The sequence below is a fragment of the Halichoerus grypus genome, chromosome 6 (assembly GCF_964656455.1).
Source record: "Halichoerus grypus chromosome 6, mHalGry1.hap1.1, whole genome shotgun sequence".
Lineage (NCBI taxonomy): Eukaryota > Metazoa > Chordata > Mammalia > Carnivora > Phocidae > Halichoerus > Halichoerus grypus.
The window spans coordinates 76,009,725-76,024,242 of record NC_135717.1 but is presented as its reverse complement, the minus strand read 5'-3'; the positions used below and the strand labels follow the sequence as shown (position 1 = coordinate 76,024,242).

At 46.4% G+C, this 14,518-nt stretch overlaps 1 protein-coding gene across 15 annotated transcripts in view; it reads left to right on the top strand.

Annotated features, from left to right (window-relative positions):
- SLC25A18 (solute carrier family 25 member 18) overlaps positions 1-14,518 on the top strand; it is a 28,197-nt gene continuing 13,679 nt past the window's right edge. For 3 of the 15 annotated variants that reach the window (XM_036116520.2, XM_036116525.2, XM_078075410.1), the window contains exons 1-2: positions 3-307; positions 6,084-6,148. In XM_036116520.2, coding sequence (XP_035972413.1) covers positions 279-307; positions 6,084-6,148 — 94 coding nt within the window. In that variant the 5' untranslated portion in view covers positions 3-278. Of the gene's footprint in view, positions 312-5,794; positions 5,865-6,083; positions 6,149-7,844; positions 7,906-14,518 lie in introns of those variants that run through there. The other 12 variants (XM_036116522.2, XM_078075414.1, XM_078075413.1 and 9 more) reach the window with 8 other exon arrangements.

Below are 14,518 nucleotides of genomic sequence, written 5' to 3'. Positions count from 1 at the left end.
TGCATATAAATTCAGATCCCCTCAAGAAGTCGTCAGGTTTGGGAAAGCACTACTTGCTCCTAGAATCTTGGATTTGAACCTCGTCCTGGACAGTGAATGACAAGGAAGGAGTAGCTCTATTCTAGCCAGTTAAACGCTAAATAGAATTTTTTAAAGCAGTGGAGTCAGTTCCTTGGATTGGATTCAAGGTTTTTGCTTTGGGGAGGAATTGAGTCTGCAGTAGGAAGGGGCAGAGACATTCAACTGAAGCCTGGCCTGTGTGTGCCCCAAGAACTAAGATGAAGATTGACTCACACTCAAGTTCTCAGTAAGTATTAAATAACAGCTGTGTGCCTAGTTAACCTTGCCTAATTACTAACAGTGGAAAAGAGGAAAAAATAGCTGCTTCTGCTCAGAGTTCATAGTAAAGGGAGAAAATACAGAAAAATTGGACTACAGTAAAGTGTTAGAAAGAAGACACTGCTTAAAGTAATAGATATTTTTCTTCCCTCCGTGCAATATAGTCACTGCGGGAGGGCGGGGTACTGTCAGCCATGATTTGGACAGGCCCGCCGGCATCTCATCCACTGGGGCCTGCAGTCCCCTAGCTCGTTCCATTCAGCAGTCTCTCTGCCTGGTCTTCTCTGAGTCCTTGTTGCAGCTTGAATTCCTCTCTTCCCTTCCCCCCTCGTTGTGCTCCCATAAGGCTATACTATACTGATGAAGACAAGGCGGACTACCACCAGTCCATCTCTCCCGTGTGGTACTAAGAGGACGTCCCTAGAGACCGCATAGGTCTATGGAAATGAGTGTGCTTGGGGCCTGGCCCCACTACGTCAGCCTGCCTTAGTGAGTCTCATCTGTCTTCCTGTGGGCACATAATCTGTTGTGCTGGTTCTGAGGGTAGACTCTGGACCACCAGCATCACCTGGGAATTTGTTAGAAATGCCAGTTCTGGGCGCCTGGGTGGCTCAGTTGGTTGGGCGACTGCCTTCAGCTCGGGTCATGATCCTGGAGTCCTGGGATCGAGTTCCGCATCTTTCTCCCTGCTCAGCAGGGAGCCTGCTTCTCCCTCTGACCCTCCTCCCTCTCATGTGCTCTATCATTCTCTCTCTCTCAATAAATAAATAAATAAAAATCCTTAAAAAAAAAAGAAATGCCAGTTCTGGCTTACTGACGCTGACTGAGGGTGGGTCTGGGCAGTCTGTGTAAGTAGCCCTCTGGGGGGGTTGATACAAACTGAAGTTTGAGAACACTGACCTATAGGAACAGCCCTGGTGTTTATACTTCCATCCTTATCCACTCCTCATCTGAGCAGGCTATCTCATTGATCCCACACCCTGCTGGTTAACATGGATAAAGGTTATGGATGTTCCTCTAATCCAAACCCAGGGAAGGACTGTAGAACAAGAATGGCTGCAAACTTGAGAAATTCCCTCATTGCCCACCCAGGCCCCATCCCGGCCCTGCCCTCCGTGACACCTGGCCTCTATTCCCCCACATTCCTCCATCAGACCTCACTCCCAGTGTCTGCATCCTCTGTCTCATCTTCTGCAGCGTTGGGTGTTTGGGGGCGATCCAAACCTAACTGCACTGCAGCCATCCAGTCATGTCAAGACCCTCCAAGCTTTTTTTTTTTTTTTTTTTTAAGATTTTATTTATTTGACAGAGACACAGCAAGAGAGGGAACATAGCGGGGAGTGGGAGAGGGAGAAGCAGGCTTGCTGCTGAGCAGGGAGCCCAGAACCCTGGGATCATGACCTGAGCCCAAGGCAGATGCTTAACGACTGAGCCACCCAGGCGCCCCAAGACCCTTACCGCTTTTAAACATCTCCTGTTGTATTCCCTGTGACCTCTCCCACAGCTGCTGTTGTGACTTATTCAACAAATTTTAGTGAGTTTATGTTTGGCTTTGCAATGCTCTTAACCAATGGTGGACAATCTAGGCTGCCCATTTAGGGATTTAAAAACCTGGGCCATTGGGGCGCCTGGCTGGCTCAGTTGGTGGAGCATGCAACTCTTGATCTCTGAGTTGTGAGTTCAGGCCCTACACTGGGTGTAGAGATTACTTAAAATCTTTCAAACAAAACAAAACACCTGGGCTTTAAAAAAAAAAAAAATTAGATGCTTGAACACTACCCCAGAGAGTTTTTCATTGGTCTGGGGTGCAGCCTGGGCATCAGAATTTTTCAAAGCTTTCCTGGTAATTCTGTGGTGCAGTCAACATTGTAAACCACTCTCGGGGCGCCTGGTTGGCCTGAGTAGGTTAAGCAGCTGCCTTCGGCTCAGGTCATGATCCCAGAGTCCTGGGATCGAGTCCCCATCAGGGAGCCTGCTTCTGTCTCTGCCCGCTGCTCCTCCCCCTGCTTGTGCTCTCTCTCTCTCTCTCTCACTCTATCTCAAAGTCTTTAAAAATAAATGAAAAAAAAAAAAACACCATTGTAAAGCGCTCTGCAAAACCAGTGGCTTGCAGACTTTAACACCTGGAGAATCTTGTTAAGATCAGATTCTGGTTCACTAGGCCTGGGCTGGGTCCCGCGATTCTGCGTGTTTAACAAGCTTGCTGCAGTTTGAGAGCAGCAAAGAGACCTCAAACCCGTCCTTGCTTTCCAACACTAATAACTGACCTTGTTATTTAAAGAGGGAGACCATCTCACATGGTACTCTAACTTTGTGCTTTTCCAGATCTTCACTTTTGTTCTTTCCTGCCAGTCCTGTCCCCTCACCAAAGCTGACTTGCCCTTGTGCTTTGCATTCCAGCCTCTCCTATCTGCATCCCAACCGCATGCCATCAGTTAGTCTCTCCTCCTTTTTTCCCTCCCTATAAATGTTCCAGTTTCCTCTACTTAAATATCACCTATTTATTTCTCTTTACCTTCATCCAGACTTTTTTTTTTTTTTTTTTAGATTTTATTTGTCAGAGAGCACAAGCAGGGGGAGCGGCAGAGGGAGAGGGAGCCCGATGTGGGGCTCCATCCCAGGACCCTGGGATCATGACCTGAACCGAAGGCAGATGCTTAACAACTGAGCCACCCAGGTGTCCCTTTAAGTTTATTTTTTTAGTAGTATCTACATCCAACATGGGGCTCAACCTCAGGACCCCAAAATCAAGAGTTGCATGCTGGTCTGAGCCAGCCAGTCACCCCATACCTTCATCCAAACTCTTTACCAATAGAACCTGGCATTTTTGTCTCTGCTGCAATGTGGCTTCCTCCCCACATTTCTACAACTACCGACTTAGTTACAGAGCCTCCGCCAGATCCCTTTCACAGCCCTTAAACCCTTTGCATGGCCTCAGCCCCCCTTGGAACTGGTTCTCACTGATGCCATGACCCACGTTCACCCAGGTCTCCACAGCCTGCCCTCCCGGTTACCTTTTCTCCCTTCGAGTAGCTGTGCTCTTCCTAAGACTTGCCCCCTTTTTCCTCCTCTTCATACACCTTCCTCTAGATGGTTATTATCATCACCTGCAACTTTACTTGTCCTTCTATGCAGTTGACATCCATCTTCAAGTTGGACTTTATGCCATGCTCTGGTCACCCTTTCCAAGTTCCTATTGGAGATGGACACCACGTGTCCCTGCTGCCATTGTTCCAGGATTTTTATTTGCCACTGTTTTAAATTTTTTATCAGAATGATTGGCAATTTCATTTCCTACACCTTGCTTATTTTTAACATCCTTTCTTAGCCATTTTATTACAACAAACATTACAACTGACATATTTCCCTGTCCCTCCAATGTCATCCATTTATGTTTAAGTGTAATATTCTGGCTTCATGGCTCATCTCGCTTCCTTTTTATCGTGACAAAATACACACATACTATTTTAACCATTTTAAAGTGTACGCTTCAGTTGCATTAAGTACATTCACATCGTTATGCAACCATTACTACTGTCCATCTCTAGAACTTTTTTATTCCATGGTGAAGATCTATTCCCATTAAACTAATTCCCTACCTCCCTTTTCCCCCAACCTCTGGTAACCACTTTTCTTTCTGTGTCTATGAATTTAACTGTTCTAGGTACCTCAGATAAGTAGAATCACACAATATTTGTCCTTCTTTGGCTTATTTCACTTAGCGTGTTTTCAGGGTTCATCCATGTTGTAGCATGTAGCAGAATTTTATTCCTTTTTGAGGCTAAAGAACATTCCATTGTGTGTATAGACCACATTTTGTTTATCCATTCATCCATCAGAGGACATTTGGGTTGTTTCCCTTTTTGGCTATTGTGAGTAATGAATGTTGCAATGGACATGAGTGTGTAGATAATGTGTTTGAGGCACTGCTTTCAATTCTGTGTGGATACCCAGAAATGGAATTGCTGAATCATACAGTAATTCTGTTTTTAACTTGTTGAGGAACTGCCTTACCAATTTCCACAGCCACTGCCCCATTTTACATTCCCATCAGCGATGCTCAAGAGTTCCAGTTTCGCCACATCCTCACCCTCACATGTTTTCTCTGTTTTGATAGTATCACCCTAGCAGGTGTGAGGTGGTAGCACTTTTTCTTGTACACCTTGCCATCCCGTTTTGTGGCGGCCACTTTAAACTCAATAGCCAGCCAAACTTTTCTTCTCCACTCTCTCCTTACCTATCCACTTCTGATACTCCTAGTTGGGGTGATAATATATCTTTTCCTGCTGATCCATGTTTCAAACCATATTTGTCTCTGGCATGTTTAATCGACTGCCAAGCCCTATCAATTCTTCACAGAAATCACATCTCTTCCCTCCTGTATGCAGTTTCTCATTTTATTTCTTGCCTGGATTATTGTAATCTCCCAACCTGTCCAAACCCCTTGGTGCTGCGATAAACCTGAACCGTCCACTATGGGCCCCTACTCCACGTCCTATATCAGCTTTCCATTGCCCACCAGGAAAAGGGAGGGGGGAAAACTTATCATTTAATGAACACCTTCTATGTGCCACACACTAAGTGCTAAATGTACTAAATGCGCTACATCTAAGTTTTGAGTCTCATTTCACAGATGAGGACGCAGGCACAGAGAAGTAATTTGTTTAAGGTCACGCAGCAAGTAAGTAGTAACCTGGAATTCAAACCAGTTCAAAGGCAGCCTTACTCCAAAGCCGATTCTTAACCACTCTGCTCTACTGCCTCATAGCAGTCCTATGAAGTGGCTATCTCCATCCCCCTTCGATGAAGAAAGGCACTAAGTTAAATAACTTGCCTAAAGTGAGGTAGTTATTAACTTGGAAGCTGGAATTTGAACCTGGGTCTCTGACATCAAAGTCTGTCCCATGCTGATTCTTCATCTCTCCCAAATCCTTGGCCAGACAACAAGGTCCTCTACCTTTGGGACCCAACATGTTACCAGCTTTATTCTCCCTGCGACTGCCTCATCCCTTGCCCCAAATTAGACAATTTGCCACTAAAGAGAAGCCGGGTTTAATTTTAACTCTGCTCTTGGTCGTCAAGTCGAAAACCAGTGACTACTTCCTGAAATCTTTCCAGCTGTCTAGGCTGGAAGAACTCAGCTGCAGCCCTGAGCTCCTGGCTCAGCTGTAACAGCTGTGAGGGCAGGGAATGTGCCCCATCAACACTGCCGCCCCCCCCAGCAGAGCACGTGGTAGACCACTGAAAATACAGAATCACTGGAACAGGCAATCACCTGCAACCACAAAAGTGGGGGAGTCTGAAAAGCAGAGGTTAGCTTCTGGCCCCAAAAGTCTGGCGGAAGTGTTTGCATTGCATCGATTTTCCATTGTTTGTCCTCCTCCCGGACTTCGAGGTCTCTGAGTGGGTGGAATCTCCCCTGACCCCCACCCCAAGGCTGCCTGAACAAAGCCTTTTCCAGCCTGAAGTTTTGTCCCAGTCATACCACAGCCAAGTAAACAGCCACCTGCTTGCCACCTGGGGAGGTAGGACTGGGCTTGGCTAGGCTGCATAGTGGCCTCTTTGGGGTTACATTCAAACCCAATCTGCAGGTGTGGGAGGTGGGAGAGGGGCTGGGGACTGGAGTAGAGGAGGATGGCTTCATGACACCTGCCCTCCTCTGCTGCCCGAGGTGAAAGGGCTGTGTGGGCATGAGGAGGGAGGGCCAGTAACAAAAGAGGAATGTAAACCAACCCTTCCTGCAGTTCCGCAGTGATCTGGCCTGTATCTTGGCATCCAGAAAAAGCAGAAGGTTCCTTACTGAAAGCAGGTAAGTGTTTGTCTTGTCTGTATCAAGCTTAGAGTTGGAAGGGAAAGATCCACTTCTAGCAAATAAACAGTTGGGAAAGAGGTCAGAGCAGCCAGTGGGAAAGGGTCTTGTTTCATTTGCTACACAGAGTAGGAAGGAGGTGGGCAAGAGGAAGTGGCCACCCCCTGACAATAGGACATCCCAGGCAACAGCTAAGTCAGGAGGCATTTTCTTGGCACTGCTAGTAGAAGGGGCTCACCCCTGAGGAACTCTCACTTGCCCTGCTAATTAGAGGAGGTAGAGAGAGAATGGTCCTCTTCCTTGAGCGTCTCCTCACAATGTGAAGAAATGAGGGCAACTGAGGAGCAGAACTGAATGTCTCATGACAAGATTGACTGCAAGGTTAAAGGCGTTGGTCCCCCTCGTGGTTCATGGATTCCAACATCTCTATTGAATGCCTCTGCACCAAGCTCCAGGGGTAAAACCCTAAGACTGCCTTGCCTGTCCCAGTAACTTAATCATTCTGATTGGAGGTGGAGTCCAGTAGACAAACCACTGTAATACAATGTAGTACGTGCTATAACTGGGTATTAAATGGGATCATAGAAGAGGACTCCTAGCCAAGATTTGAGGGACTTAAGAGGGACTTGTGTGAGAAGCTGAAGCCCAAAAACAACTTGTAATTCATCAGGTAGATATGGGGAAAAATTGTCCTAGTCAACAGGACAGTATGTGGAAGGCTCAGACGCAAGAGACTATGATGCGTTCTGGGAAGGGAGAGTTCCCAATGGCTGGCAGGGAGAGTAGATGGAGGGGTGGTTTGGAAGACACAGTCAAGCAGGAAGGTAGAGGGTCCAGGTCAAGGTTGGGAAACTGTCCTAAGAGTGGTGGGAAGTTAGCAGTGCACCGTAGGTGGGGAAGTGCTCAAATGGCAGGCTGGCAACTGGGACCAGACTTGCCCTTTTGCTTGCTTACTTGGCCATGTTTGGTGGTTGTTTTTAACATTTTATTTATTTGACAGAGAGCACAAGCAGGAGGAGTGGCAGGCAGAGGGAGAAGCAGACTCCCCACTTAGCAGGGACGCTGAGATCACGATCTGAGCTGAAGGCATCTGTTTAACCAACTAAGCCACCCAGGTGCCCCTTACTTGGCCGTATTTGTGGAGCTTGGATTTGAGGGAAGCAAGGCTGAAGGCAGGGGGCAGAGTGGAGAGGCTGTTGGGTGCTCCAGGCAGTGGGTGACACCCATGTGATAAGCAGTGGCTGGTGGGCCCACGAGAGACTTAGGATAGCTTTTTTCTACCCATGATGAAGGACCTGTTTACCCCTGTCCATTATGGACAAATAATTTTGTAAAATGCAGTAAAGATGAATTGCTAGAAAAATAGAATTTTTTTTAAATGATAAAATAGGGGCGCCTGGGTGGCTCAGATGGTTAAGCATCTGCCTTCGGCTCAGGTCACGATCCCAGGGTCCTGGGATCGAGCCCCACATCGGGCTCCTGGCTCAGCGGGGAGCCTGCTTCTCCCTCTCCCCCTGCTCATGCTCTCTCTCTCTCTCTCTGTATCTCTGTGTCTCAAATGAATAAATAAAATCTTTTAAAAAATAAATAAAATGATAAAGTTCACATTTTTCTTAGTACATTCTAAAATATGGAATTCCTTGAGATACCATAAAAATTTCTAAGCCTTTACTCTCAATTTCTGTACTTGTCACAGACCAGCACTGAACCAACACCCTGAGTAGCACCATTTTAGGAGGAAAAACTGCCAGAACACGGTGACTGATTAGTGGTGGCAGAATAAGAGGAAAAGGAGGAATCAAAGATGGCACACGTATGTGGCCTAGATAATTGAATCGCTGATGCAGCTTTCAGAGCTAGGGAGCTAGGGAACCGGGAGGAGGAACAGCAGGCCTAGACGGGTGGACACAAGTAAAAAGAGGTATTACTATACTGGGTGAGGCGAGGCTGCCAAGACGGGGACAGCCCAGGAGCTGGTTAAGATGATGGTGAGGGGCTCAGGGCAGAGAGCTTGAACTGCAAGTCCATTAGTCATGAGCAAGTAGACAATGACCGAAGCCCAGGAGGAAATGGACTTTCAGGATGGCTGTGTGGAATGGAAGGAGTTGAGAACCTTGGCAGGACCCTGTGGGCACCAGTGAGCAAGGACACTGGTCATGGAGGCTAGGGAGCCACTGGGGAGAGCCAAGGAGCCCACAGAAGTCAAGATAATAGAATGTTTTAATGTGGGACAAATGAAAAGCCGTGTAATCAGAAGCTCAGAGAACGTTGGCCTGCTCTGGTCCCTGCAGCTCACTACCTAAAATCATCCCTCTGAAAGATGTGTCTCTGGACAGCCTCATTCAAAATATGATCCTGGGAAACAATGTAGTAAGAATTACTTTAGGGGCACTTGCCTGGCTCAGTCGGTAGAGCATGCAATTCTTGATCTCGGGGTCTTGAGTTCAAGCCCCATGTTGGGTGTAGAGCTTACTTTTTAAAAAAATTACCTTAGAGTTTTCTGTGCTTTCTAAATTTTCTAATTTTTTTCTAGTACTTTAAATACCTTAAGAAATAGAACAATGGTTCATTATTAACAAAAAAGAACTGATCACCGCCTAAGCATCTGTTAATTAGCTATCTCCTAGGGAAGCACACAGGATGGGTCACAATTTTGCTGTTAGGCGCAGGACCCCTGGATGAGACAGGGTAAGGTAGGCCGGCAGGGCCCTGCCACGGGGACTCCCTCCTAGCCCCACCAGGACCTGTTTCCTAGGACCGTCCTTAGCCAGCTTCTTTTTTGTGAAACAGAGCCTGCTGTAGGGTGAGGAATGGACAAACCACCCCACTGTGTACACACACACACACACACACACACACACGCAGAGCAGAGATGCTCCTGGAAATGGGCATCTAAGGAGTCAAAAGACTAGCCTGGTGTCACTCACTAGCAGAACGGTGTCCTCCCTGCCAAGTGAGGGGTGCCTTCTCACCCACTTCCCACAGAGCTGGAGGACACAGTTCCCAGAGTCTTGGCTTCTCTCCAAGTGCCTCTCCCTCCCTCTGGGCAGCTTCCTCTCCTAGCCTGTCTTTCAGTTCCTCCGAGCCTCAGGTTTCAGGCCTCCCTCAGCTCCGTGGTTCTTCAGCCCTGGACAGTTGCCACGTCCAGGCCCTTTTTTCTTTAAAAAGTTCTCTTCCAGGGGCGCCTGGGTGGCTCAGTCAGTTAAGCGTCTGCCTTCGGCTCAGGTCATGATCCTGGGGTCCTGGGATCGAGCCCGGAATCTGGCTCCCTGCTGATCAGGGAGCCTGCTTCTCCCTCTCCCTCTGCTCGCCTGCTCCTGCTCTCACTCGCTCTATGTCAAATAAATAAGTAAAATCTTAAAAAAAAAAAAAGTTCTCTCCCAGCTATCCCTTGTCCTCTGTACCCTCCACCACCCTAATCCTTTTCTCTCGACTTCATTGCTTTGCCATGATGCCACCTAACTGGTCTCTCAGGGGAAATTTCCTTTTCTCAACCCATTCTTCCTGAATTATTTTCCTCATACAACATTCGACATGGTAGTTTGCCCCTTAAAAGCATTCAGTGTTTTCTTACTGCATATAGGATCAAATTTGTGAAAAGTTACTTAATTTGGGGGGCACAAACTGTATCGGGGAAGCCCAGGGTTCTCCACACCTGGCCTAACCTACTTTTGCAGCCCTTTTCCACCGTTCTGGTGAGCCAGCCAGGGCAGTGAGCTGTCCCTCAGCCCTTTGCTTGGTCCCCTGTGCTCACAAAGTTTTCGCATCCAGGCCACCTCCCCTTCCTCTTCTCCTTATAAACTTGCCCTTATTTTTTAAGGCCACGTCTAGATCCCTCTCCAAGCCAGCCCAGAATGACCTTGTGCATCTCTGAAGGCTTACAGTATTCACTGTCTAAGCAGCTCAACTGTAATGGAATGGAATTTGAGAGTTCTTTAAAAGTTTTGTTTATTAAAAATTCTTTGGCTACCCAATTACAAAAACTAATTCTAATTTGCTTAAGACAATAAGTCAATTCAAAACAAACAAACAAAAAATCCCCAAAACAACAACAAAAAGACAATAGGTTAATTCATTAGAGCGATAGTGGAATATCCCTTTGGTTCCTAAGGTCAGGAAGGAAGTGGGTCACTGTAATCAGGGTTTCATACCCCACCAGAACTCTGCTCTCTCTCCTGTGGTTCTGCTTTATTCATAAATCTCTTGCTACAAAATCATCTCTCAGTTTCCCAAACTACACGACAGTAAACATGACTGCAGATAGGTCCCAAGTGCTGTATGTTACAGACAAAAACTTGAAAGAGGCTACACAATCGCTCTCTCTTCTAAAATACCTATAGAGGAGATTGAAAAACCTAGCTTAAATCAGGGGCCCATCCTCAGATAATCAACATTACCCGGGAGAATATTGTCACATTTTAGAAATATAGCAGTCCCCACCAGGTGAATGGTGAGGGAGAAGGGAGGTTCCTGGAAATGGGGTAATGAAGAAATCCAATATGTATATCACTACATTCTACCCTTTGATGCCTGAGGACATGCAAACAGATACCATTTCCCATACAACTAGATTTCCTCTTTTTTTTAAGATTTTATTTTTTTATGTAATCTCTACCCCCAATGTGGGGCTTGAACTCACAACTCCAAGATCAAGAGTCACATGCTCTACCGACTGAGTCAGCCAGGTGCCCTTAAATTTCCTCCTTCTAATATGGTTCAATAATCATGTGTCAAATTATAAATGCACTTATCTTCCCAATGTGATAACTCAATGTCATGACCAGATACTGCATCCAGAGGCAATAACAGGGAGCCTCTGTTATCCAGATAAAGATTTTTTTTTTTTTAATATATCCAGTCCTTCCCCACCTTGGTCCCAGAGAGCTGCAGATGTAGATCCTCATAATTCTGTGTCCCAGTGCTTAAATAATTAGTATTACTACTCCAACCCTCCCCAAATACTCTATTTTTCTAAATTCTATTTAACAAAGTAAGGAGAGGGGCGCCTGGGTGGCTCAGTTGGTTAAGCGTCTGCCTTCGGCTCAGGTCATGATCCCAGAGTCCTGGGATCGAGTCCCATGTCAGGCTCCCTGCTCAGCGGGGAGCCTGCGTTTCCCTCTCCCTCTGCCCCTCCCCCTGCTTGTGCTCTCTCTCGCTCCCAAATAAATAAAATCTTCTAAAAAATATATATATTATCTATTGTTCAGTAGTCTAATGCATAGAGCACTCCTTAAGTGATAAGACTAAATAATTTAGGGGCATTTAGCTGGCTCAGTCAGAGGAGCCCGTGACTCTTGACCTTGAGGTCCTGAGTTTAAGCCCCAAGTTGGGTGAGAGATTACTAAAAAATAAATAAACTTTAAAAAAAAAGGCTAGATAATTTAATGAATATCCATTTGTTTGCTAAATTCTTTCGCAATGTAGGGAGCTCCTTGGTCAGGAAAATGGCTGCCTCAGGGCCTGGTTTGCTGGAAGAATTTCCCTTGCAAGGATCCTTCAGGTCCCGTATGGAGAGAACAGTGCTGAGGAGTGCCCGGTGGGAGGGCGTGCTGTATCACTCTGCAAGTCTATCAGGGCTAGAACCAGGAGTACCCTAAACTCCGAGAAAGCGGGGACCTTGTTTCTGTTCTCAACTATATCCCTGCTGCCTAGAACTGTGACCGGCACACAGTAGGCCCTCCACAAGTATTTGTAAAATGACTAACACTTGGGCCTATGGATTGCCTTAAGGATTGAGCAAATATGGACCCTGTTGCCAAGTGTGGGATTTTTGTGGTGATGACTCCTTTAAAACCTTTGCTGGCTGACTGTCAGTTTCCTCTTTGTTGACTCGGTTTGCTAATGCATTCACGGGTGCCAGAAATCTTGTCAAGGCATAGCCTTTGAATGCTAAGTCTGTTCCAGAGAACTACGGGCCTGGGACTTCTAGTGGCCTGGCCCAGTCTCGGGCTGGGGGTTGAGGCTGGTCCCTGCTACACACACGCTTGAGACATACCAAAAGGTGAATGCATTTGAAGGTTGGAGACATTACCACATCCCATTATCACACCTGCCACGTGGAAGTGCTAGTGGCCCTGGGATTGGGGTGTCCCTAATTTCTCTGGCTTCTCTTAAATACCCCTGCTCCGAAAGCCAGTGAACCACAATTTATAAGCTAGTAATTTAGAAATTAGTAATTTAGAAAACGCAGAGAATATGGCTGCAAGATTCTCAATTATTTGAGTCTCTGGTTTCAGACTGACAGGGTTTCATACTTGTCCTGTTGTTTCCTGTTCATTTTTAAGGTGGCTACCTAGAATTACAACATATCTTTCTCTCCTAACAACTTAATAAGTGTGTCAAAGAACAGTGGGTACACTTGAATTTCCTGACATTTTCCCCCAAGTTCCCTAAAGCTCCAGCTCTCAGAGGACATGGTTGGAGCCTCCAGAGATGAGGAGGGGCTTTCGCCAGCCCCCCAGCCTGGGCCCTGCTTTCTCTCAGCCGAGTCCATGCTTTAGGGTCTATAATTTGCAAATCCTCCCTCCCTTTGCTAGTTTTGGGTGGGTGTATCAGATATACATTCTAGCAAGTTAAGCAATAATGACCTAATTGATTGACAGGACAGTTGAGTGTGTCACAGAATCCAAAGACAGGAATGTGACCGGCATTAAGGAGTGAACTGGAAACTGGGATTTGAAACATTAGGACAATCTCCGTCTTCTGTTTCTCTTCCACATGTGCTTGCTTCACTTTTCTGTTTCTTTCTCTGCAGACCAGCTTCCTATTTCTCCAACAGATCCAAGTTTTTACCTGTTCTAGGTCCAAACACCATGTTACAAAACCATTCTTCCAGTTTCTCAGACCAACAACTTAACTACTTTTGTGTCTCACATCTGGTCCATCAGGCAGTCCTGGTGGCCTGGCCTTCAGTACACATCTATAATTTTTTTTTAAAGATTTTATTTATTTATTTGAGAGAGAGAGCACAAGCAGGAGCAGAGGGAGAGGAAGAAGCAGGCTCTCCCCCACCCCCCCCACCCCCCACCAAGCAGGGTGCCTGATGCAGGACTCTATCCCAGGACCCCGGGATCATGACCTAAGCCAAAGGCAGCCACTTAACCAACTGAGCCACCCAGGCACCCCAACATACATCCATAATTAAACTACTCTCCCACCCACCCCACCCCCCACCAGCAGCCATGACCTCTTGCCTAGATACCTGCAATAATTTAATTGGTCTTTCCACTTTTATCTTGGGCCCTCTGCTCTCTATTCTCAACACAGCAGCCAAATGGTCCTGTCAAGAGCATGTCATTTCTTTGCTCAAAACTCTCCAGTTGTTTCTCTTTTCATTCCAAATAACAGCCAAAGACCTTCTGAGGCCTTCCAGGGTCACTCTTCCACCCATTATCTCTACGACTTTGTCTTTATTACCCACGCCTTGTTCACTCTTCACTGACCACCCTGCTGTTCCTTCTGGTCACCAGCCTCACTCTGTCTTTCAGGGCCTTTGCACTTATTCTGCCCTGAGTGTTCTTTCCCAGATATCTGCATGGCTTGCTCTCTCACCTCCTTTGAATCCTCAAATCACCTAAATGAATCCTTTCTTGGTAAAGCCACCGAGCCCCCACCCCACTGACATTTCCTACCTTCCTTCCCTTCTAAATTTTTTTTCTCTGGAGTATTTATCACTATCTGGTTTCCTTAGGATTTATTTCATTTATTGTCTCTCTGCTCCTTTGGAATTTAAACCCCTGAGCGGCGCCTGTGTGGCTCAGTCAGTTAAGCATTTGCTTCAGCTCAGGTCATATCTCCGGGTCCTGGGATCAAGTCCCCACATCTGGCTCCTTGCTCAGGGGGGAATCTGCTTCTCCCTCTCCCTCTGACCCTCCCCTCTGCTTGTGTACTCTCTCTCTCAAATGAATAAATAAAAACCTTAAAAAAAAAAAAAAAGAATTTAAGCCCCTGAGAACTATATATAGTTCACTACTATATCCCCAGACCTGGAACAGTCAGTGCCTGGCACTCAATAATTTTTTTTCTGAATGGATCAATATATACCAAGAGAAAGACTGATCTCTCTCTTTTTTTCCCTAATACAAAATACTTGGAAACAACAGAAAATTGCTGGCAGCCTCAGGGACCAATGAGGAGCCTGTAAGAGGAGGGGAACCCTAAAGCAGCTTGAAGGGAGCCTGGAGGAAAGAGGCATCTCAGAGCTCAAGCCAGCCTCCACTGGAGCCTCAGGAGAACTCTTGCTGACACTGTCCCCTTGGGGTCAAGCAGGACCCCTCCCCAGAAGTTGTAATTATTATGATTATAGCTTGACTTTTTGACACCGTCCTGGTGCTTTCTATATGTATCAATTATAAATAAGTCCAGAGACTT